This window comes from Cavia porcellus, unplaced genomic scaffold (genome assembly GCF_034190915.1).
Source record: "Cavia porcellus strain 051 isolate PalLab524CR breed Dunkin Hartley unplaced genomic scaffold, mCavPor4.1 scaffold_31, whole genome shotgun sequence".
Lineage (NCBI taxonomy): Eukaryota > Metazoa > Chordata > Mammalia > Rodentia > Caviidae > Cavia > Cavia porcellus.
In genome coordinates this window covers 12867801-12894466 of record NW_026947514.1, presented here as the reverse complement: position 1 = coordinate 12894466, position 26666 = coordinate 12867801, and the positions used below count along the sequence as shown (strand labels likewise).

At 39.6% G+C, this 26666-nt stretch overlaps 1 protein-coding gene across 17 annotated transcripts in view; it reads right to left on the bottom strand.

Moving 5' to 3' along the window:
• Positions 1-26666, bottom strand: part of Rps6ka5 (ribosomal protein S6 kinase A5) — a 171363-nt gene that overhangs the window by 8045 nt on the left and 136652 nt on the right. For 16 of the 17 annotated variants that reach the window (XM_063240809.1, XM_003472474.5, XM_063240811.1 and 13 more), the window contains 8 exons: positions 19081-19231; positions 16003-16164; positions 14538-14663; positions 13721-13854; positions 12709-12802; positions 9520-9690; positions 4351-4542; positions 154-313 (listed from right to left, as the gene is read on the bottom strand). In XM_063240809.1, the coding sequence (XP_063096879.1) occupies positions 154-313; positions 4351-4542; positions 9520-9690; positions 12709-12802; positions 13721-13854; positions 14538-14663; positions 16003-16164; positions 19081-19231 (1190 nt within the window). Of the gene's footprint in view, positions 1-153; positions 314-4350; positions 4543-9519; positions 9691-12708; positions 12803-13720; positions 13855-14537; positions 14664-16002; positions 16165-19080; positions 19251-26666 lie in introns of all 17 variants that reach the window. The other variant, XM_063240824.1, reaches the window with a different exon arrangement.

Below are 26666 nucleotides of genomic sequence, written 5' to 3'. Positions count from 1 at the left end.
AATAAGAAAATGAGGCCGAAGACAGAAGCCTGGTAAGCCTCTGAGAACACAGGTGGATTCCCTGAGTAATTTACAAACACATATACATGTGACGGGCATGATTTCACTTCAGTTAGGACATATGCAGAATACCAAACTTCATAATATTCTTACCTTGGATCAGATCTTTAGCCTCTTGAGATACATTCTTCCAAGCTTCCCCTTCAAAGGAGAAATCTCCCTTTTTAATTTTCTTCATGATTTCCACCGCACTAGTGCATGTCAAGCTTCTGTCATGAGACTGGAATGGAACCTGCCCTGACAACATTGTGTACTGTCATGGAAAAAAGTAAAACAGAATGACTGCCACGATCACTGTCCAAGCCACCCCAGTAAGCCTCTTACTAACTCAATCAGCGTGATTTGACAACTATTATGACTGGCATTACTGGGTTTAAAATTATGTGATTCTATCACTGAAGTAATAAGCACATTTTAACTCACAAATACATAAAGTAGTATGGCTTTTTATGATACCAAAATTGAAAGCCATTTTAATAATTACATAGTTCCACCTTCCCAAGAGGAGTGAGATGTTACAATTTTAATTAGTTATCTAGCAATCAACTTTTGATGAGAGTAATTTTCTAAGCTGAGTGTGGTGGTGCATGCCTGTGACCTTAGCACTCTGAGGCCAGAGGATTGCAAGTTGTAGTCCAGCTTGCTGGGGAGGTAGTTCTGTGTGAAGGATCTGGGTTCAAACCTCCTCCATAGCAGGAGGGAAAAAGAAAGAATAATTTTCTGTCTACCAATTGTCTATAAATAGTGTAACAAAAGACACAGAGATATACCTATGTGTATGTAAACGCAGACATAGCTATAAGTTTGTCTGTTTCTATATATGTACTGCATATGTCCATGAGGGAAGAAATGTATGCACACAAGAGAAAATTAGAAAAAGTAAATGTAGCAAAATGTTAGATGTTTGCAGTATTACTTTACAATCTCTAGTTTTTAAATTTTCAAAACAAAATTTGAAGTATAAAACACCTGCAGAAAATATGTATTAAATGGAATTATGTGTCACTTCACGGGTATGTTATAGATCCTCTCTTATATTTTCTAAAACCTTTTAAGTGCTGAACTTTTGAGTTTCCTCCTAAATTCATACCTTGATCTCTATCCTCCCATACAACTATATTTAGAGATACAGCCTTTATGGAAGTAACTAAGGTTACATGAAGGTAGGGTTTTGATCCAATAGGCTCATGTCCTGAAAGCAGTGGACACCACAGAGCTCTCTGTGTGTGAGCGTGCACCAAAGAAAGTGTACATGAGCACACGACAGCAGGCAGCCAGGTGTAACTCAAGGGGAGGGTGCACCCCAATAACCAATGCTGCCGCCAGCCTGACTTTGGCTTGTCCAGCTTCCAGAACTGTGGAAAAATTTAAAATGCTGTCATTTAAGTCACTTAGTATCTTAGGGTGTGGTATTTTGTTATAGCATCACAAGTAACTTAATATGCTATGTAAACACTATTTAAAGCTTTGTGCATTTCAGACAGGAATTGTTACATGTATGGCATATACTGCTGAAATCAAAGTCACATAGGACATGTAGATGTCTTTTCCTGGAGTACTGATTTTATTCAAAGAGGGTGAAGTAACTTATTTTCATGTTAAAATATCCATATTCACATTTATTAGATGTGAAACACAAAAGGGCCATGCATTTCAAAGGCAAGTCAGGAAGCTCCAAATAAATTGTGTGCTTTCTGTGAGATGATTCAGGATTTGTGTGTGTATGTCTAAAGACACGCATTCATTTTGTAATGCATTCTCTTTTCATGACAGTTTAATGCAGGTGCTAATTCTGTTCATTTTCTTCCATAACTATTTCATCATGTATCTCTAAAGGAAAGACTTTTACAAACCATAACCACAACCCAACATCGTATCTAAAAAACTATGGCAACTCCATACTGTCATTCAATATCTAATCAATGTTTAAATTTCCCTCATTGTGTTTTATATGTTACAATTACACCTATATAAATTATTTAGAATTTGAATTTAATAAATCAATTTAAATTATAAATTGCTTGAATCAAAATTTGAGAAAGATATGAGTATTGTTTCTTAAGTGTCTTGACATATAGGTTCCCAAATCCTTTTCTCACAATTTATTGGCTTAAAAAATTGGTGGTCTGTTTTTAGGAACTGCTCACAGTCTGTCCAGACATTATGATTGTATTTTGTGGTTCTACTTAATCTAGTTTGAATTCTGTATTTTCTTAAAACTCTGACAATCAGTGCTTCCATTCATGCAGCTATGGAAAATTATTTCTACAAAAAATGACATTTAGAGGCTCCAAAACACCTTTCTGTGTGTCTAATATCCTTAAAATTTTCAAAAGTTTGATGGTCATAATTAGCCTAGATGTGAAGTGTATTCTCTTTTATTACAGAAAAGGAAATTAATACTAAAAATGAAGGCTTTTATTTATTTACATTTTTTTTTTTTTTTACTGGTACCAGGGATTGAACCCACGACCGCCTGCTCACAAGGCAGGTGCTTATGCTGCTGAGCTAAATCCCAGCCCCTATTTATTTACATTTTGGGAGACACTGTTATTAATAAAACTGTCATCAATTTAAGCCCTTACAACTCTTGAATCTATAGAATATAATTGTTTACTTTTACTAAGAATATTATTCATAAATAACTTTAGTTTGAGAATAATAAATTATGATTTAAGTTGCTCAGATGAAAATCACTTAAAGCTTAAAAATAAAGAAGTAGCATCCCCTAGGGACAAGTGGCCAGCCAATGAGGGGAAACAAACTGACACCAAAATAAACCCCAGATGGAGTACAGATTGAAGGGTAAAAATAAAACGGAGTGATTCCAGAGGAAAATTTAGGAGCATATTTTTAAAACATTGGGTTAAGGGTAGGTGTGGAGTGGCAATCTAACATCAAAGACACATACCGTAAAGGGAGAGGAGTGACATATCTTATGGAAAAACAAATACAAAACACAGCAAAATCTCTACGTAAACCCCTCTAAAAATAAAACCCAAATCCTCTATTATTATAAACAAAGTTTCCAAAACCAAAGATAAGCCAGAAAAACATTTCCAATATTGATGTTAGATAAAGGATTAAAATCCTTAATAGAGGTTTATAATTGAGTAAGAAAAGTCTCCTTGTAGGAAATGAGCAAAGCTTACAAAAAGCAGTTCATTTAAAGGAAAATACAAATATCTAAATTTATGAAGAGACAGTCAAACAATATTTATCAAAGAAATGCATGTGAATTATAAGAACAGTAGATTTACCTTAAGATAAAAATTGATAGCATCCAATGTACTTGCATATAGTTGGACTGCAACCCAGTATATCTTTCTAAAAGGAAATCTAGGTAGTATGTTGAAATCAAACTGTGTGTACCCTTCTGGGACTTTATCCCAATGAAATAATGAGACAAATGTAAATATGTATATAAGATATTCATTATTGCAGTTTATAATCAGTAAAAAACAGAAAAATGCTAACTGCTCATCAGTATGGTTAAATGAATTTTGGAGACTCAACCTACATGTATAATGAAGTCCCACTTACTAAAAACCTCACACGTATACACATGTGTAGCAAACACATAGAAGGGGATAAAGCACACACACATCTAGGGAGGGAAGGCTGGTGGGAGAAGGAGGCTTGGAAACATGTCTGCAAGGCAAAATTGTGATTTTCACTTTGTCTTTTGTATCTTACTGCACTGTCTGAAAATTTCCCCTAAGAACATGCATTACAAATTACTTTTTAAGTAAAGCTATTTTGAGGTAAAAAACATGCTGAGATTTTTCTAGCTTATTTGAGTTTTTGATCAAAGCAGCCAGGCAAATTTTTGGAAAGCATGCTCATCATGATTACTATAAACTGCATAAATATTTCTGGTTTTATCTATTAAATCGTTAGTTTTTCCTAAAGGATTTTAATTACACTTTCAGTCCAGAATTTCACAGAAGTTAAAATGCTTTTGCATTAACATAATTCTGCTTTTCTTACATTATATCCCATATAGTATGTGTCATGAAAACACACTGTCACTTCTTTAAAAAAAAAAAAGTATAACTTCCATTTATGTGAGTCACAGGTAACTTCAGTATTTCAAAATAAACGAAATTAAGTTTTAAGAAATGGATATACTCTTTGGTAAGGCCTTCAATTGGTTACACAGAAACCAATTTGTCATTTTTTCCCCTAAGTTTAAGACAAACAGCAGGAGGGGGCATGGACACACTAAGTATGGTGTATGGAGGACAGAAAGGCACGGGGCAGGTGTGCAGACCATTAAGATGGACTCACCAAGATGACACCCAAGCTCCACAGGTCACAGGACTCATCGTAGCCGTTATGATTCAAGAGTTCTGGGGCTGCATAATGAAGGGTAAAGCATGGCGTCTTCAGAGGCTGATTATCAGGGGGCTTGAGGCGCGCAAACCCAAAATCGATTACTTTAATTTCCAAGTTATCATTTTCATCAGTGAACAGTAAATTCTGTAAGACACCAATACTTCAGTTAGTTTCTCATTAAAACGTCAGGGGATCTGCTGCTCCTATTTATGGATTATTTTCTCTGTGTATATTATTGATATAGATACAACAATATTAAAATCAAGCCAAGCAATAATCCTACAATGGCCCCAAGTGCTCAACTGAAAAGAAGAGATGCATGACTCTTCCTCTAAATGAAAAAGCTAGGTTGTTAGTTAGGAAGACATGCTAAGCAAAGGAGGCTGAAAGCGAGGCTTCCACCCAAACAGGCAGGCTCAGAAGACAAAGGCAAAGTTCTGGAAGGAGATCGGAGCACTACTCCAGTGGACACAAAGATAACAAGAAAGCGAAAGACCCCTATCGTTGACATGAAGAAAGTCTGAGTGGCCTGGATACAAGATTAAGTCAGCTACAGCTTCCCTGAAGCTCAAGTCTAAAGAGCAAGGGCTTAATTTTCAATTCTAGGAAGGCTGGGAGAGGTAAGGAAGCTGCAGAAGAAAGTTTGAAGCTAGCAGAGGTCCGTTCATGAGGATTAAAGAAAGATTAAATGTTGTTCCATGACCTAAAAGTGCAAGGTGAAGCAGTACATTTGGATGTGGAAGCCACGGCCAGGTGGCAGAGGAGTCAGCAGAGATCCCCGGGGCAGGTGGCTCCACTTCAGTGGAGATGGACCCTTCTGCTGGAGAAGACACCGTCTAGGAGTTTCAGAGCCGCAGAGAAGTCAAAGCTTTAAAGGGCAGACTGACTCTAAAGCAACTGATGGATTCCAGGGGAAGCCAATTCTCATTTAGCATTCTAAAAATCTGAGGGCCCTGCAGAATTACACAAAATCTACCCTGCTTGTGCTTTAGAAAAGGAACAACAAAGCTGGATTAACAACTTTATATATTTACAGCATGGCTTGCTGAATATTTTAAGCCTACTGCTCAGGCAAGAAGATTCAATATCACCATTCATTGACAATGCACCTGGCCGCTCAAGGGCCCAAGCAGAGATGCATAACATTAATGTTATCATCTGCCTGCTTGCACAGCACGCATTCCACAGCACACGGATCAAGCAGCAATTCTGATTTCCAAGTCTTATTATTTGTGTGTGTGTGTGTGTGTATTTATGTATGTATTTTTCAATACTGGGATTGAACCCTGGGCCTTACACACAGTAGGCAAGAGCTTAACCTCTGGAATTCACCTCCAGTCGAGTTGTATTATTTAAGAAAGGTATTTTGTAAGCCTACAGCTGCCATGTGAAGTGATTCCTCTGATGGATCTGAACAAAGTAACCTGAAAACCTTCTGGAAGGATTTGCTAGTCTAGATGCAACTTAAGAACATTTGCAATTCATGGGAAGAGGACAAAACAGGAACATTAACAAGAATTTTAAAAGGATTCCAACTTTGAAATCCTGCTGTAGGTGAAATGCTATAAAACCGTATCATATGCTACAGAGAAACCTTTCACAAATGGATGCGTTAATCACTGGAATACCAACAACACCACCCAGATGCCGACCAGTCAACATCCACCAGCCTCCAGGCACAACTCTGCACCGGAAATGCCTGAGCCTCACTGTATGGTTAGGGCGCCATTAGAAATTTTTAGCAATAAAATATTTTAAAATTAAGGTATGTGTATTGTTTTTTCAGACAATGTTACTGCACCTACCATAGACTACAGTGTAGTGTAAAAATAACTTTTATATGCACTGGAAAACCAACAACTTCCCGTGACTTGTATTATTGTGACCATCACTTCACTGTGGTAGTCTGGAGTCAAACCCACAATATTACTGAACATATATTTGTTCACTGAATAAAGTAATTGAAAAGTGACACAATATCTAGGATAGTCCATTAAAGAAAACATGGTGGAAATACACATTTCATTTCAGAAATCTTTTTCCCAAAACAGTTAATACTTAGATATATTCTGATGTTTAGGGACATACCCCAAATATTAAGATGACACTGTTAATGTGAAGCACACATCCACCCAGGCTTCTACATCACTAAGGGTTTCCTATACTACTTTTATGCCTGTCATATACTTCATAAATGATAACTGTACTACTGTAGAAATCATTTTAACCAGCATATCCAGTCAGTACTCAAAGTAAGTAAATATGATTAGACTGTCTTTGCCTTTATATTGATCAAATTATTCCCAGCCGTGGAACACAATTTGCTTTGTTAATAGTTGCTTTATTTCTAGTTGAAATAAAAGACATCACAGACAGCTTCTTTCATCTAAAGAAAAATCTTCTAAGCCTTTCACTTAAAAGTTGGAAATGAGCCAGGGGTTTGGCTCAGCAGTGTAAGCGCCTGCCTGGCAGGCACGAGGTCGTGAGTTTGATCCCCACTACAAAAAGGTTGGAAATGAATAAAGTGGGAGGAAAGAAAAGCAAAAAATTAACTGAATTTCTTAAAATTTCTGCCATACAATCCTGAACTAATTTGGATAACTGAAGACACAGCTGGGGTTCGTGGATGTTTTCTTTCAGCAATTAACACTTAAAGCCCTCTGCCGCACCAGACACTGTGCTCCCCAGAGCAGTGAGCCGCGCTTCTGCCCCTTTCTTTGTAGCCTGCTATGTCGCTGGAGCGCCCTTAAATTTATTCCATGTTAAGACTGGAGAAGGACTTCCGAGATGCAGTTCTTGAAGTGGAGGAGATGAGGGAATGTGACATTCACCCCCCTGGGGGCCTTCTCGCTCCTCCTCTTCCTGAGCGCGTAACAGTGGGAGCACCACCTACCTGCCTGCCCTCCTCACACACACCTGAGTCACAGACAGCTCCGCGTGGAGACGTGAGGACAGCCGTGGCCAGGAGTGGCAGGAAATACCCGGTCTTCCCCTTTATCATTTCCAGGTTCACGGGAAACTAATTTCATGTATACAGCTTAATCTTTCAAGAGCATGGGGCCAGTTTGAAAAATACAAAGCAACCTACTAAGAATGTCAGCCTACTTATATATTTATCTGATTTTTTACTTAGAACTTAAAGTTTTGCCTATGTGGAAAATGAAAGGCATATAAGCAAAAGATAATCAGATCTTAAAATGCTGCACAGGAAAGGGATTCAGTCTTTAGTTGAAAATTATACACCATGCCACTTAAAAGTCAAAGCGAAAGCTATATGATTATAAAGTTGCTATTTCAAAAGTATTTTATCACTTCTCTAAAATCTGGTTCAGTTTAAGATTATAATTATAGTAGGTTGTCCTCAATAATCTGACAATTCGCTTCATTTCAAATGAAGAAAAGAAGAAGAATTAAGCTACACAGTATCTTTTTACCAGGAAAGTAGAAAGACATATTTAAATTCTACCGCAGAGGACAGTTGCCTCATTTGAGACTCATGAGATGACAGATGGCCAGTTATCAAAGAATAAAACATGTGAAAATGAATTTTATACAGTCATGGAACAGATCTTCTCCATTAAAAAAACTACATGCCTGTTCCTTGTCTATCTATCAAGAAAACATTTAAGTGGTGTGCTTTCGCATTTAAAAATAGACAGCTAATCTCCAACGTACAGAGCACCATATTTGCAGTGGGCGTCACGTAGGACAGTGAGAACTTTGATGGAAGAAGCAGAGGGGGAGCTATCATAGTTGCAAGTTCACAAAACACAATTCGCTTTGGATTAATTACTTGTCATGTGAATAACAGTAATATAAAGTACACAGACAGAAGTTTAAATACTTTAAAGAAATAAATCAGAGTCAATTCGCCACAGTTGCGGGCTCTAAAACCGTGGATTCAACCAATCCAGGATCAAAAACAACATTGACAAAAAAATCACAGCTATACAGAACACATTTTTTCTTACCACTGTTCCCTAACCAATGCAGTATAACAGCTATTTACATAGCATTTACATTACATTAGGTATTATAAGTAATGCAGGGAGGATTTAAAGGCTATGGGAGAGTTTGTGTAGGCTACATACAAATAATGTGTCATTTTACGAAGGGCCTTGGCCAGCCCTGGGCTTGAGTATCCACAGGGATCCTGGTCTAATCCTCCAAGGATACTGTGGGATGACTGAACAGTTCAATGAATCGATTTCCTTTTTAAAAATATCATCTTCCTCTAGTAACTCAATATACTTAAAAAGGCAAAAAGCAGTGCCTTTAGAGAAATATATTTTTGTGGTTTAAAAAGAAACACTAACTACATTAATATTTTAAATATACTTGAAACACATTATAGTCACATGGTGACCAAAAAAGTTCTATTTTTGAGAAAACAGTATATATAATTTTGCATGGGGTAAGGGATGACTCATGTTTTCTTTTTATAAATGAATGTTTTTGGTTTTGATTTACATTATTATTGTGCTGGTTTTCAAAAATTTTTCACATTTTTCATAATAATGAGGGATTTGAGTTAAAAATTTCTTTAATAATCTTTTGAAGGAAGAAATATATAAAAAGCTTCTCCTTCTGCATTGCTACACTGTTCTAAAAATATTTCAGTCTGAGCAAAGAAAAGCCCATATAAAGATGGCACAATTTTTATTAAACCTGACAAAGCTTTGTGTGTAAGTATACAGAATAGAATTATATACATTTCTCCTCAGAGCTAAGTGATTTGATTACAAATGTGAAAAATAAACTTTAAGAATACCTTATTGTACAAACCCCTCTCCAAAATGGAATGCATATAGGAGGGACATTATTTTCTGTGACAAAATTTTCCATTGCTATTTTTAGTCTACAACTGTTGCATGAAGTATTTTTTCCATAAAAGGCTTTCACACTTACAAATATAACTTCAAGATGATCAGCTAGCAAAAAAATGACAAATTTATTTTAGAGTGACACAGAAAAGGAAAAAAACCTAAGAAGCATGTTTTTGAGCTTCTCTTTAGAGCCCTAGTGGGGAAAAACCAACCGCCCTGAGATCCCACATCTATTTGCAGGACATTTAATAATGGTGTGAGGTTTAATTACAGAAGCAACCACAGCGCTCGCTACCTCAGGTTTGAGATCTCTGTGCACTACCCCGACATCGTGCATGTGGCTCACTGCTGAAACGAGCTTCCGCATGATGTAGCTGGCTTCTGTCTCACTGAAGTGCTTCTTTTTCTTGATGCGTTCAAACAGCTCTCCCCCATTTAGAAGTTCCATCACCAGAAACGTATGAAGCTAGAAAAGAAAAAAAGTAATAATTTGAGAGTCTTTTGCTCAGTGCAAAAGACTGAGGGGGGGGGGTTCTTTTTTTCTCTTTTTGAACCATGAATCGAACTCAGGATCTCATGCCTGCCAGGCAGGTGCCATGGTGCTGAGCTGAATCCCTGGCTCCTCAGAGTCTTAATGAAAAGGAGAAGTCCACTAACATGAAATGTTTATTGACTACATCACTGGTAAATTAAAATAATTCCTTATTAAAATAACCGACAGCAATCTTTGAATTTTAGAGGAAAAAGCTGAAGAACAAAGAAGCTTTTTTAGAATTCTATTTTTATTTTTATTTTTGGCACTGGCTATCGAACTCAGGACCTTGCACTTGCCAGGCAGGCACTTATGCCACTGAGCTAAATCCCCGGCCCTACAATTCTATTTTGGTAATGGAAAATTTCAAATACTGTAATGAAATCTTCATATATCTTTTCCTTTTCCTTGACCAATTCTTGCATTTGAATTCCAGTCCAACTTTCTCTTTTGAGTTTATACATTTTCTTTTAGAGTGTGACCCAGTGCTGACAATAATCTTGAGTTCTCTGTTATAAATAATATAGAAGGCTAAATGTTTGCTACGAGGCTGGCCAGTGAGCTTCAAAACAAGAGCCAAGCTGGGGTTTGAAGGCCACTTCTGTTCCTAATGATTTTGAGGATGTTACTTTACATTTCGGAACTTGAGAACCCTTACCTATAAACTGTAGGTAAAATCAGAAAATGTCTGGACAGTGTCTAGACTAGTGGCCTTCCAGTGATGTCCATCTCCTCAGAACCTGTGGCTAGTGAAAGGGTCTTTGCAGATGTGATCAATGAAAGGTGTTGAGATGGGAAGACATCCTGCATTATTTGTCAGGGTCTGTAGTATGACACGGGACAACATAAACAAAAGACTTAAGTATGGCATAGAAGGGTCATAAGCTAAGGAATGTGGGGATCTTCCAGACACTAAGAATGACAAGTAAACTAACAGTACACGAGTTTCCAGAAGGAACCAGCTCGGCCTACATTTGGACTCTAAATGGTTTAGAGTCTAAATGGTTTGAGACTTTGGACTTCTCCAATGAGATTTTGGACTTCTCTCCAGACTGTAGAATGACTTCGTATTATTTGACATTCAAGGTGATTTCTTACAATAGCAATAGAAAACTCTTGGAGTGTATGAAGCAAGATCATGGCACATAAGATTACACAGTCAAAGCCCAAAGACCTATATCTAATCACTGTCACCATGAGTTGAACAAGACTGTGGATATGGGGATGATCTAAACAATTGTGTCACCTTCGTGGGAAAAACCCAACATACAGTTCAACAACTGCACATTACAACCTATTTATACTAATGTGCATAAGATTATGCCGAGAAACAATTTATATTCTAGTAAGTTCTGAATATAGAAATAGCAAGGAATCAATTTGTGACATAAGTAAAAATTAGGAATGTCATTGCTGAGATCTAACATCAGTCTGAAGATCAAATAGCAAATGTCTTGGTTGGGGTACAGCTAGTGGCACAGATATAAAACCCCACAGTGGAGTGTCTAGGGACGTTCACTGTTCCCTACATTGGTATGTGAATTTCTTTTATCTGCACAATATGTACTGCCCAGTCTCTTCTCCTGCAACTCTAGTGGACAGGGCATTCACTGTCTCCACTAGAACTGAGTGGCTCAACAAGGCAGGCGGCAGTGCAGGAGCAGGAAGAGCGGTTCCTCCGGAGTCCTTGCTTCAGAGGTGACCTTTTCTACTGTGAGAACCGATGAGCAAGGAGGCGGTGATGCCAACTAGGGGTCCTGACTGCCTAATATAAACACCAGCCTGTGTTTCTTCTGTCCGAAGAAATTACAAGCTGGGTGGGTGCTGATGGTAGACTCAGGTCCCAGCCTTGCCACTTACACACTCAGACTCTGTTTCTGAACCTGGGTGAGCTTCTGCTTCCTCCCTGCAAGGTTAAGGTAAGGACTCTGGTAACACGTGACCATGTCTCATGCAGCAGTTATTACAGATCTCAGTCACTGTAGAGGCTACTCCTGCTGCTGCCTGACCGCATCACAACGTGTCATTCTTGGCCACAGTGTTTTGGGAGAGCAAAAGCTGTGGTGGAGGACTGAGCCCTAGATCTACTAGTCAAGGATGTCACAAGAGCACAATAAGCACAGCCCAGAATGACACACCAGACTTTTCCCTGCTAGACTTCCACTCACTCATTCCATGATCCTGTACAAGTCTCCTAACCCTCTGGAATCAGCTTCTTCCTGGGTAAAATAAGGGCAAAGCACGTTCAGGACTGGTTTTAGCTCCTGTGTCTCGAGGCTGGCTGGAGAAGGACTGTGTCATTCCTCCCAGTCTGAGGGGGGAAGAATACTGTAATGGAGGAATGCCAGGCTTGGGAGGTGGCAGTGGAGGGGCTGCGAGGTGACACAGGCCTCGTACAATGGTGCTCCTCCCATCCCCCAGGTGACATGCTTCCCTGCTGGCTTCCCATGAGAAAGCACGTGGTAGAGGGAGTAGCAGGACCTGGCTGGCGGCTCAGCAGAGTTTGCTACCTGGAGCAAGAAGATGAGCGGAAGGATCTCTGGCCTTCCTCCTATTTGTCCTTTAGCTTGCAGTCACTTAGATCAAGACTCCATTCTACTCTAGCAGTGCAAAGAGAACTGGAGGTTCACAGTTATTAAGCACTGTGAGGTCACCCAACTATGGTGAACAGCAGCTGCCCTGGCAAAAAGCACACTGCAGCCCGCGACAGTGCCACTGACTCCTGCCCGTCTTCTGTCCACAGCATACGCGGGAACAAGGAGGAAAGCCAGAGAGGTGAAAGGATGCGCTGACTTGGGGGAGTCCAAGAGGTATGTGTGGTGGTTTCTCTGCTCTTCCTAGTGGCTGAGTGACGCTCCACAGTCTCTGATGCAGCGGACCCACGAAACTAGGGAGAAACAGAGCCCTGATTGCAATTTATTCAGCACACACAGAAAACAACATGTAGGATACCTGATCATGGAAAATTTCATGCAATTTCACGATATTGGGGTGTCCTTCACAGAGTTTCAGAGCTGTTATTTCTTTCTGAGTATTGGCTTCCATCCTGTAAGATGAAGTAGTCAGTATCATCTGCATGTCTCTTCAAACAAGATCTTAATGACAGTATTGGCCCAGCCTTAATTTTGTTTTTATTTATGGTGCATTCAGAATAGAGTATCAAAGTAGCAGAATGAGTTTATATGAAAGTAACAAATCAAATCCCACCAGAAATGTTAGGATTTTTTGGTCTTTTTGAGACAGGGTCTCGCTATGCAGTTCAGGCTGGCCTTGGGCTCACTTTGTAGCCCAGGCTGGTCTCAAACTTGCAAATGATTCTCCTGACTCAGCCTCCCGAGGGCTGGGATTACAGGAGTGAGCCACCATGCCCAGCTTTTAAGTTAAGAGTTTTTCTTGGAGAGAATTATTTGGAGCCAGAAAAGAGCCAGGATGCTCTCTTTGCCTAGCAATGTGGTAACAGGATTACAGACTCATGGGCTGGGGATGTGCCTCAGTGCCTTACACTTGCCCAGCAGTGTGAGGCTTGGGATTCAGTCCTCAGTACAGGGGGTAAAAGACTATGAAATAATGAAGGTAATAATTAGTAACAAAAACAAGATGATCATCACAACTATCAATGGCTTCTTAAATAATTTCAGAGTAAAGTACACCACAAATTTAACTAATAGAAATAGTAATAGCTACTGAAATCACTAAGCAAGTCTGATTAAATGTATTATACAAGTTTTCCCATAATAACTTCAAATGTATAACAGATTATAAGTAACATAAAAGTGGACTGTTTTACCAGAAAATACTTATTTGGCCTAAAAGTACAATGAATCAACTAATGAGCCCAGTGGTTTAGCTGGTAAGGAGAAAGGCTTACAATATATTTTTGGTTTCCTTTTCAATAAAAACTTCTTAATTTATGAATTCATTGACTCAGATAAATATAACAGCAAAACTTTAAGAATGAGTATACCTTTTGCTGATTATTTTCACTGCAAATGCTTGGTTACTTTTTTTGTGTATACATTTTCGACAAATTGAAAAACTTCCTTCTCCTAGTGGTTTGTCCTTTAGATCTAGGTCATAGTGTTGATAGAATGGAGAGTCCTGGTAAGAAATCACATCATTTAACTTAATAAGAGGTTAGTAGTAATATACAAGGGATAAGTTAAACTATAAAGTAATACAACATTATTAATAGTAGTAAATATGAATGAAATACATTTGTCATCTAAAATTCATGTCATTTCATTTTACTTCTATTTTCTTTCTTTTTTTCTGTTTCTTGCCTTTTTGAGACAGGTTTCAGCTGGCCGTGGGCTCACTTTTGTAGCCCAGGCTGGTCTTGAACTTGCAAACAATTCTCCTGTCTCAGCCTGCCCAGTGGTGAGATTACAGGAGTGTCCTACTACACCCAGCTTTCATTTCTATTTTCACCTACATCATTAATTTAAGATACATACTTCTGTATCTGCTTTGTGTGTTTTTTTTTTTTTTTTGTTTTGGTACTGGGGATCGATCTCATGACCTCACGCTTGCCAGGCAGGCTTTTATGCCACTGAGCTAAATCCCCAGTAAAATCCCCAATACTTCTGTATCATAAAAAGGAGCTTATTCAAATTAATGTTAATCATTCTTTAGGGCAAATACTGCTATTTCCATTTATTTATTCATTTTTGAAAACTACATGCATTAGTTGAATGGTAAATCATTAAATTTATGGAACTAGAGAATGCTAGTGTTAATATTTAAATATTCATGCAAACCACGAAGTGATCACGTGTCTATACCTTCATCATGGCACTCCTGGCCACATTTGTCACTCCGGGACGTTCAACTTCCATGTGAAACTGAAGAGGATCGATCACAGCTGCGTTACGCTTGAATAGGATGGAGGGAGCAACAAAAGAATAGCCCTAAGAGAGGGAAGGCAAGGTGAAGACTGAGGACTCGCCATGTTACAGTGTAGCACAGACTCGAGTAAGATGATTTCTTCTCTTAGAAACACAGTCAAGTAATTGTTGAGATGAATCTAATTTCATGTTATTTTATTTGTAATCCCAAATGCAGTCATTTTAATTAAATAGAGAAATGCTTTTCAGAAGGAGATAATGCCATCTTCTGGCAGAATTAAATCAATTCAATAATAAAGGTAGAAAAATACTTCTTTTTTATCTTAATTTCAAAACTGACTCAGAGCTATTCTTCTTTTGCTTTTGCTAGTAACTGTTTGCTTATAAACATAGCTGACAGTGGGACGAGTGGTTAAGGTGCTGGACTGCTAAACATAGCTGGTTTTTCAAAACAAGTCAAGATATAAAACAAAGTAGCCTGTCTCAAACTAGAAAACACTAAAAACTAGAAAAATAATAATTTTGGGGCCATGTATTTGGCTCAATGGCATAAGTGCCTGCCTGGTAAGTGCAGGGTCATTGATACCTGGTACCAAAAAAAGGAAAAAAAAAAAGAAGAAGAAAAAAAATAATTTTCATTAGTTTCTAATTCAGCAATTGTTTGACTTGCATTCTATTTCTAGAAAACAGTTAAACAACATTGGGTTTGAAAAGGAGCAAATGATGTGGTGATCTAGAAGTTTTATGATAGATGTTTAATGTATTCAAGCCAGAGCACTTACTAGTTCATCAACAAACATCTACTCAGTGTGTTGTCATCTGCTAGACAGTGGCATGAAATGTGCAAGAGACCCAGCTGGGATGGTCACACTGAACCACACAGCACTTAGAGGAGTGTCGGTTAATAGACTGCCTTAAGTCTGATGAACTTTTTTTTTTTTTTGTACCAGGTATTGAACTCACGACCACACGCTTGCAAGGCAGGCGCTTATGCCACCGAGCTAAATCCCCAGCCCTGAAGAACTTTTCTGTATTAAAATTCTTTCTCACTCTTTATGAGTGGGAAAGCAATAAGATTATTTGCTGCAGATAAAAAAACAGATTTTATGACCTAAAGAATATTTTATATTGAGATACAAATAAAGCATTATTTTAATTTCTACCAAAAAGCCTGAACAAAAGTAAAATTTTAGGTATAATATCGGCATCTACTTATACAAAAATAAACACTTGCTATTTAGTAACCATTAGCTTCAATTAGCAATCCAAAATGTTATACTTAATACTCCTCAAGATTAGAGAACCCCAGTTTTAAGATGCCAGCAAAATGACTTTAACATGGGGAAACCGGTGTTTTTCCCAAAGTGAGGTGGCCAGCACACACGGGCGCCTGGGAGATTACCTGGAACAGCCTCTCCGAGCTCTGGGGCAGGGCTGCGGGAGAGTAGGTGGGGTCCATCTCCGTGAACTCTTCCGCGAAGTTACTCACGTCCAGTTCATCTCGGATGACTGGCTTAAATGGTGCAGGGACTTTTTTGGCAGCTAAGTCATCCCAATTTATTTTCTAAAGCAGCGAAGAGGAATTGATAAAAAGCAGAAGTAAGTAAAGGTTGCATGCATCTCCTATGAATAACAAAGCCAGGTTAGCATTTTGATTAATTGGAAGAGAAGTTAAAAATAATGGCACATATTTCAAACTAACAATCCCTGCCTCTTCCAGGTGTAGCAGAGCTGGAGTAGAGGCTGTCTGAAGGTGAGCCCGCTTCCCTCCGCGGCAGCTCACAGTGGCCTCTAGGGGGCACCAACACACCCCGATTCAGCCTTACAAATACCAGAAAAATACTTTGTCCTGGGCTTCTGGCAAAGCTCGCCCAAACAAAAAACCTAAAACAAAATTAAGCAAAACGAGAATGCAATGAAGGGTTTAAAATGTTTTGTGGATATTAATATGAACTCTAAAGAACCAATTTTTATTTTCTAGAGGCAACGTCATCAGAGGGTCTCCGAGTTGTACTTGCTTTTCCTCTGGGTCATCTAGACGGATTAAAAGGTCCAAGCCTCTGCTTATGTCCTTAATTTAAATGATGCTACTACACTGACGCCATTGCTCTATTCTCAGTCAGCTGTACTCACATTCCAACACGGCCTCTTAACTCCCCTGAAGGAGAGGCAACATCCCCCTTCCTATCCATACGGGACACTTGCTGAGTAACTGGCATAATTTTATTACAGTTCAACCCTCTATCGCTTCCTTATGTTCCCTTTTCACTTCAGACACCCTTACATTAATACTTACTGACTTCTACAGATCTCCCTTTACTAAATTTCTTCAAATCTAAAATGTCATTATTGACTACACTATGCCATACCCGTAAGAAAGGAAAGAAGCATAATTATAATCACGAGACGACTGATGTCCATTGTAAGATGCACACTGCTTTAAGGGACGGCAAAATGTGAAAATCTATCCTTGCTGGTTGATGACTTTTGCTAGGTTTAATTGTCACCACAAAATGTTTTTATTATGCTCCCTTGTTGAAAGCAAAGGAAATAAAATTATTAAATTACAGGTATTTACATTTTCCTTTCCAGCTAGAATGGGTTTTAAAGATAATTTAGTTCACCTTCTTTATTTGATCCAGAAGGAAATTGAGGCTCAGAAATAAGAATTGCCCTTTTCTTTTAAACCCTAGCTTGTGGAAGAATTAGGATTTGAACGGTCTCTTAACTTTCTGACTAGTGTTCTTTCCTCTATACAGCTGTAATGTTTCCATTAAAAGTGTATAATTTGCGTTTTGCTATTGTAAAGTTTCTAAAAGAAACTTCTAGAGTAAAGGGGTAATTTGGAGAAGTACAGTGTTAGCATGAGAACGTTTAGTATGCAGAAAATTGAACGCTATTGTGACACTCCCACTCCTGCTCCACTTACAGAGACCGCTTAGGTCTTTACAGAAAGAATTTTGGTCATTCTAAAAGTTTGTCACTTAAAAAGCCAAAGCAGTTGAATAGTTTAAAATTACTACTCCAAGTTATCAAGAAGAGGAATTTTTCTAACATGAAAGACATATTACAATACTCACAAATGCAGGGGTCAATGAAGAAAAAGACCCTAGGAAAAGATAAACTGGGAGAATTTTGGTTCCATACTTTCTTAAATTTTACTTGATTGTTAATCTTTTGGGAAAGCTTACAAATAAGATATTTGAAATAGTTTGTTCAAATGGTAATCTGTCTAAGCCAACTGAATTTGTGGAATAAATACTGAGTTCGTTTTATCTCAATGTATTTCTCAGTATGTTTATTTCAACTATATTTCTATGTTCTTGCTAAACTTCTGTGAAACGTGAAGTAGCATTTTAAAAAATGATTACACTGAGAGCCTGAAATAAACATGCTCTTTTTTGAGCACTAAAGTGTACAGAGATAGTTCTTACTTTCAATGAATATTTGTTTTCCTATATTTAAGAAGCAGTAAATTAAAAGTGCTTTAAAAAGTGCTTTAAGAGTAAATAAAAAGATTTTTTGTATATTTATTTGTATTGGTAATAACAAAAGTTTTAGTTTAGAATAAAAAGTTTTAGTTTAGAACAAAAGTTTTAGTTTAGAATAAAAAAGAAAACTTGGATGATATAAACATTTAGATCATGCTTGTTGAAATGATGAAAGTATTTAAAAACATTTGCTTAGCATATTAGAAAGGAAGGCCATGGCACCCCCGGTTTGGCCACTTAGACAATCTAGCCAATTCAGTCATTAATATTTGATATATTCTTGGACTAAGCTGAACAACCAAAACTAATGTGCTATTGCTCAGTAGAATGGTCTCCTACTAGGCTTCTTCATTATAAAAAAGCAGCCACAAAGACAAAGACGATAAAAGACCAACTCTGTATATGCCACGGATATGACTGAGAACCTGTGCACAGGTTTCACTTTTCTAAGATTTTTCCAGGGACAGAGGGAGAAATGAAATCACTATCTAAAAGGTGAAACATGGTGTCAGTAACAAGCTCGTTGGCCAAGAGAGAAGCAAGAAATGCGACAAGTCCCCTTTGTCTCTGTGCTAGAATCCAAAGGTCACTTCTCAGAAAGTAACTGATCAGTATGGAGAAAACGGAACACTATTATTATAATCCTCCTCTCTCCCTCTGCACTCAGGGAAAAGACCACTCAGCGCTACAGAAAATGAACTGTGGCCCTTCCTTAGGGTTTTTGTTTAAAAAAAAAAAAAAAAAAAAGCTGGGCATGGTGATGCATTCTGGTGGTGAGGCAGGAGAACGGAAAGTTTGAGCCCAGCAGCATCTTAGGGCGATCCTGTCTCAAAACAAAGGCTGGGGGCTGTAGCTCACCGCAGAGGCCCTGAGTTTAAAAGTGTTAACATAGGTGAAACAGGTGGAAAATAACCCCCAGGGGAGCCGTGCCTAGCGCTGACAGCAGCAGGAGTGTGAAGCTACCCATCTATCTGCTCAACAAATTTCACCTGGAAGAAGAGATGTTCTTTAATTTCATCTGCATCCCGTGGCCCACAGCCCAGTCTCTTCTTGGGATCTTTCATCAGAAGACGCTGAATCAGGTCTTTAGCTAATGCACTCATTTCTTGGGGATATGGAGGCTCACTTTTTAATATTCTCCTGTAGGTGACAAAATTTGCTGTTAAAACAACCAAAGGATGATGTTACAAGTGACAGATGGTTTTTAAAAGCAAAAACAAGTATGGTAAAATATATTCTGAAATTGAACTACATTTGTGAGCAAAAAAAATACTTCAGATTACTTATTAAAGCAAGAAAAAATACGTAAAATAGACCAATAAAGTTTAAAAAGTATTTAAAAATGAGATACCATGAAGTCATATTTCTGAAACTCAAGTAAGCAGAAATAAAAATTACTGCATTATTTTCAGTGTAAGTCAATTCCATTGGGAAGCTAAAATCCCAAATATTTCAGTGGGCAAAATACCAGAAGGTAGAGCTTAAGACTAGATTGGATAGCCTGCATATAGACGAGGCTCTCTATTTCAAAACTTCACAACATAAAGAACTCAGAAAACTCAGGTAATTGAATTTAGCACTCAGATTTAAAAGAATAAAAGGAAATTCAACTTTCGCCGTCTCCTGCCTCCCTCCCTGTGGGCCAATAGGAATGAAGAGGAAAGTCAGAACCACTTGCAAATGAGCCCCTCTTGATACCTGAGTACAGGTACCAGAGATGCAGCCTGCCTGGGTTGACTGAATCTGCTTCATTATTTGCTGCCTGAAACAGACAGGCAAGCCAGAACAGTGAGTTAATGAGAAAAGTAATGAGTGATTACAATTAAGACTCTCAATATATTATGCACGAAGATGAACAGTTACCTCATTATCTGGGTTGGCAGATCCCTGTTGTACATATTAATAACTACTATGGCACGAAATCAGACAATACATATGCAAGAGACAATACACTGTAGTTAAGAACATGGACTCTGAGGCTGGATTGAGTTCAAGGCAGGTTTTCATCCTTACCATGTGAACTTATTAACCTCTGTGCCTATTTTTTTCATCTGCAAAATGGGAATAACAACAGTACCTAAAATGGGTATCATGCATGAAGACGTGCATTGTGCTTAACAGAGTACCTGGTACTGAGCAAACCCTTAGAAATCTGAGTCCTTCTCATCATTCTAAGACAACCAGAAAGGAAACAGACATAGAAGCTACTGAAGGAGCGGCTGAAAATTGTGAAATGATAATGGAACTTCACTTTGACAAAAAATTATAGCAATGTTGTTAAGGTAATGTCATTCTACTTCTGGTACTCCACTCTGGTAACCCAAGAAAATGCATTCCCTCTCCTGTTGCTTTGTTAACATGTCCCCCCAGCTTAGACCCCCAGTGGTACATGCATGACTGTCTCACATATACCACCAGTGGACCAGCGCTGTCCAGCAGTGAGACATACAGATTAAAGCCTGTTGTGAATGTCTCGGGGTTCTGTCACTATTCACAGTTTGCAGTGTTCCTAGCAGGATCAGATTCAGTCCTCTCTTTAGGTCAGACACAGGCGTATATTTGAGAAAGACATGGGAAGCTTCTTTTCAGGGGAAAATAAATAGACTTTCCAATTTTCTCTGCCTTTTTGTGGGAAAGAATTCCCGTATAAAGAATGGAGATAACAGATAAACGTGCTGATGGAAACATGCTATTGTGGCTTTGGGGCAGAGAAGTATGCACTGTGGCTGACATCATCTACTGCTTCTTAAATGTTGGGCAGGTGGCAGTGTGTGTTGGAAATCACTCTGTATCCAGTACTCGGGAAAGCTGAATTAACCCATGAATTCACAGAAAACAGCAATGTCCACCGTGGTGGGTCCACCCTGAGAACAGTGACGGCTCTACTGAACTGCCAAGCCTGGAGAAAGGAAGACAAGGTGACCCTGCCCAGGTCAGGGGCTTGTCCTGAGTGGAAATCAGCACTGGTGTGCAGTGGGGTCTGTGAAATGGGCTTCAGCAGGGAGCTGAAATTTTAAATTCTTATGAGATAAAGAGCACTTCGGGAATAAAATGAATGGAATCTAATGGAAGTTCTGCTGCAAGCAGTGCTGGCAAGGGAACATGGAGATCCATGGGTGACAGCCCCAAACCATCCCCTTCCCCAAAATCCGTGCAGAACCAACATGAGTAATTCTAGTAGATGATGGTCAACATTCCAGCACCCCATCCTAGAGGAGCAAGAGCAGGAGCCATGCATCAAGACTCCCTGAAGAACATCAGTCAGACTCCTGTCACCCCGGTAAAAGGGGACACAGGGCTTCGTTGGTCACATGAGGGGTTCGGTAGCTCATTCCTGTTAAAAATTGCATTTCAGGAAGAGGTCCAGGAACGAGGGTGGGGTGGTGAGGAGCCCCCCCTTTTCTCTCTGGGAAGATGACCTCAGATTTCCTTTCTGCTTAACTGTTTCCTTGAGATGTACCGGTTAAGATGAATGTGGCAGCTGTGCCAGGTCGTTGGCAGCCAGCCCTGGAAGACAGCCTCACCTTGGCTGAGATGCGAGCAGACACAGAGGTCCTGAGCAGTTTTTCTTCCAGGACTATGCTAAGGATTTTCAGGAGCATGAGACACTGTGCATTATTCCTCTTCCCAAGGTAAAGACACAACAGTCGCACTAATTCCCACGCAGGGGTCACCCACGTTTGTTGTGTGGTCTTCTCACTATAGGGTGGGTGTGTGCTGTGGGCTGGGAAGCTCTGCTAAGGTGGCCAGAAGGCCCAATAGGGCTATTTTTGATGCTGTCATGCTGACACACTGTTCTTTCTACAGAGGGCAAGGTTACCTGAGCTCTATGGAGCTAAATAACCCAGGTGCCAGATTCCAGCTGTGTGTGATTTGTGACTGTCCATGCTCATCAGAAGTTGGGGCCCAGCTGGCACTGCAGAGGCGGTGACGATGGAGGACTCCCATGGGTCATCTGTCATTAACAGCACTACAGCACCCTGCAGCAAGGGCAGGGAGACATTTCTTGGCTACTGCTGCCACTTTGTCTCCTTCAATTCATTTGATTTCTGAACTGGTAAAAATCCCAAATAATAATTTTTTTGGCTTTGGATCTGGAAAACTCTAGAAATGGACTGCAATTAGGACCAAATAAATCTTAGACAATTCTGTAAAACCAGAATAGCTTCTGAGTTGACATACCACACTCAGTATGTGTGATCATGTAATTCATATAACAATCCCATCAAAGACCACTAGCATCATCCCTGTTTTATAGAGAACAAAAATGTCATTTCAAAATAGCCAGAAACATAAATACTAATTAAAATTTCAACAAGACATCTTTAAATATGAATGGCTAGGTTTGTGAAAATAAGAACATGATATAGTTAAGAACATTCTGAAAAAGAAAATTGGGGACAATCTGCCTATTTATTAGAGTTGACCGTGAAATAAAATTGTGAAAGTAAAGTTGCAGCAAAATAAACAGTAAAACTAACAGTAAAATGAAGTCAACAGAACAGACACCTTGAAAACACCCAGGCATTTATAAGATCCGTGAGCAGACCACTGTATAGACTGCATTCTTCAACCAATGTGTGAAAACCCGCTAGGACCCTGCTTTGTACCACAAACACCAAACAAATTCTGAATGGATGGGCAAATGTAAAAAACAAGACGAAATGAAGTTATAGTCCATAATAATGTAAAAATGAATACAAATATTCTTCCTATACATGATTTTCAGTTTCTGAAAACCTTTGCAGTAAAAGAAACGGAAACTTAGCTTTAGAACTTACAGAATGAAGGCCAAGGACACCAAGCTTAAAATTAAACCTCTGATAGACAGGCAGTAAGCAAGGACGGTAAGACAGTCACGGTGCAGCCTGGTGGCCTGTGGGGGCCACTGTAACAAATGTCTGAATATTTTCACAAGAAAAAGTTTTAGAGAAAATGAATGTATGAAACACTGTGCATGTGTTTTCTAGGTGAACTGAAAGATACAGTAAGGAACTGTCTCTAGGAAAGCATGACTGACCTTTCACACAGCAGTGCTTGCAAGAACGGGCAGTGTTCCTTCCTTACCCCAGGAAGGTCTTTCTTCCAAGGTCACCTTTTCAGAGAAGTCTTCCTGACCATTCCACCCAATTTAGCCGTTCCTTCATCTTTGCTCTTTACTCTGCTTTATTTTTCTTCATGGCATCTATAGCACATTGTGTATTTATCTGTCTATTATTTCTCTCTTCCAACTAACATGTAAGCTCTAACAGAGGCAGGATTCTGTTTTGTTCACTGGCTTATTCTCAATTCAGTGAGTCAGCAGGCGCCTAAGCTAGACACTGCATCTTGCTCACTCAGGAGTTTCTTCTTCGGTTTTATTGAGATGCTTGCAATTACCTTTACGGTGTGTTAGCAGATGGCATGCATTCTAATGCATCATTGTTTGGTTCCATTTTTCCCATTAAAAGTTCATAATTTTTATATGTCATCACTTCATGCTGCGGATGCTCACTTTCTGGTTCTCATGTGATCCCAGAATTACAGAATTATTTATATGTCTCCCTAAGTTAGAAACAGTTTTCAGTAAACTTCTTTTACTCCAAGTTTTGGCCCAACACTACTGGAATAGTTAACTATATTGTAGGGTACACACTAAGTAGTATATCACACAGTGCTTACAAAGAATTTGTAATTAGAGAATGTTAATGACATAGCAAAAACTGAAACACATAAAACCATGTTTTTAGGAAGAGCCCATCATACCAGTAAAAAAGAATACATTAAAATATTTACAGGGGTGTTATTACTGGTAAATTTCCCCTTCATGTGTGTTTTGGGCTATCATTTATATTATTTTTAGAATAGTGACAATAAAATGAACTTAATTTCCAAATCACAAGTCCACTGGTGGAGAACAAAGGGCAGCGGGGAGGCCAAGGGTCCAGAGGCAGCTGCACACGCACCAGCACTTCGGCATTCTCCCCCTCCCCCCAGCCTGTGCTGCTCTCACTGTGACACCCACCGGCAACCTGGTGCCCAGGAACCATACTGTCTTTGCACTCGCACAGCATTCTGCTTGCCATTCACACGTCTGTCGAAACTCTCTGCCACTCTGAGTTTTCATGTGTGTCTCCACATCTCTGCACACACTATGTATGTTTTCTTAGGATAAGAGCAGGTCCTTATAATTCTCTTCTTTGTTAGGAATAACAAAAATATCCAGCAAATATGCCACTGATGAAGAAACCAACTCCTTTCTGCCCGTGGGCCATTATTTACAGTGCTTTACCTGAAATAAACATCAGTGAGGCTATGAAAGCAAACAGGAGGGCAGACACGAGCATTCCTCCTGAGACAGCACCACGCGACCTTACGGTCACTCAGTACTTTTGCCAGTCTAACCTCAGCTCTTGTGTGTCTTCAGGCGAGCTGCTCCCCGGTTTCTTTGTGTGCATCGGTGCTACCGCCTCCCTGTCGAGTCAGAAGGTGTGCTTCCTCCAGCTGTAGGAGACCATGTGGTCGGCTCTCCTAGAATGCAGAATTATTACCTCCACATTTTTTAAACTGGGCTTTGTCTCCATGCACTGATAGGGATGCTACTTCCTTTTCCCTTTGCTACTTCCTTTTCCCTTTAATTGGCTCTAAATGCAAATAAGGCTGACTAAGGTACTGATATGAAATATTTAAGGCCAACTGACAATCTCGTTTCCTCTCATCGTGTTCCCTATAAAATGTTTGAACACTGTGGGATGGCAGAGCCAGACAGCTCCAGGAATGTCAACTGGGTATGAGCCTCAAAATAAGAGGCTCTGACTTCCTAGGGTGTAAAAGTTTACCTATCGGAAACTGAAGCAACAGCCTCCTAAATCCACTCACATGTTATCCCAGTCGAGTTACACAGACTGGTCTTTCTGCATACCTTTCTCCCTGCGTATTGCAGAGGTGCCTGCTCTTTGTCCAGCTAGCTCAGTTCACCTTCCTGCCATCTTCACTGCCACTCATCCTTGAAGCACTCCCTTCTTCGTGAGATAACAAATCCAGGGAGAGGCCTTTGTATGTATATCCTCACAGGGATTGGATTTAGGACCCCTTGCTGCCCATAACTTGCCGTGGGTTGCACTGGAGGTGGTTGATTGGAATTAACTCCCTGCAATTCTAGTAATGTTTCTATGGAATTAAAAATATAACTCTCCAGATTGTGAGGTGGACTAGAAAAGGGATTACAATATACAATATTTGGATTACAGTACCAGCCATGGGTCTTGCTGTACTAGAGAGGGGAGTCACAGGCCACCGTTTCCCTTTGGGTGTCATGGAGTACTTCCTTGGTCCATGTGACCTGTTCTCTCAGAATAATAACATGATCTGAGGGTACACGTTTGTGATCCTAACTATTCAGGAGTCTAAAATAGGGAGAGTGTGAGTTAAGAGGCTACCCTGGGAAACCCAGAAAGACCTTATCTCAAAAATGACAGTGAGAAGAAAGGAGAGTGATTGAAAGATTGATTCTTTGTCTGGAGCCTTCACCTGCTTTTGTGGAATCTACAATTGTCCTCAAATCTCACGTGGTGATTTCTAAGGCATGTCTTACATGAGCTATAAACACAGTTTTGTGCTGTGTAATAACATCTTGGTCAGTGATGGACTGAATATACAAGAGTTACCCCACAAGATGATATTGCCTGGAAGACTTGGACACCTTAGTTCCTCAAGATTATGTTTGCACAATGAGGAAATCATTTAAGGATCTGCTTTTTCTCTCCAGGAAATGTTGCATGGATGGAGTCCTGTTCATGCTCACATAAGGCATCTTGTTTTCCCCTCTGCCCAGCACACTGCCCAGGTCTCCTACCCTCACCGCCTGGGAAGCCATCTGCCACTGCTTATGGTGTCCAAGGAGAAAAGGTCTGTACCTTCTGAAGTTAGGGTAACCAAAGATGTTTGCATGATCTGGCAAACTGTGCTGAAAAGAGCTTTCATTTTGCTTACTTCTTCCTAAAAGTAGTAGCTACTACCTTGAACTGTCCTTCCTCTCGATGGCAAAGGTTTTCTCAGTGCACCACACTGGTGTGCTCGGGCTGCTCTCAGACTCTCACTGTTAAGATTTCTGGTGGCTCCACAGACTGGCTGTGCAGACAAACCCGAACACATCTTAATCTCTGAGGTGGGCACAGCTAAGGTGCAGGTGCTTACTGCTGTTTTTATTGGCAAATCTCATCCCCCATACACTTTTCTGTGGCCCAGCCAGGTGATGGAAGCTCTTACTTCCCCAACTACTTGGTTATCAATATTAGAGCACCTTTCACAACAGGAGCAGGAGAAGATACAAAATCCAGAACTTGGGTTCCTTGGGGCAAAGAATCTGCATGTCATAACCCAAGAGTGGCAGTGTTTGGCGCCCATGGCAGAGTGGAAATTTCAGAGTTTGCTACATGGACAAGACTCAGAGGCTGAGAAAAAGAATTAAAGTACACAGGCAAGACTCGCCCAAAAGGGTGAGGTCTTTTGGGGGGTCATGACAACCATAGGCACATGACAAACGGTAGGCACAGACCTGGAGAGTTATGAATCAGAGAGGCCAACTTCTCCCCCT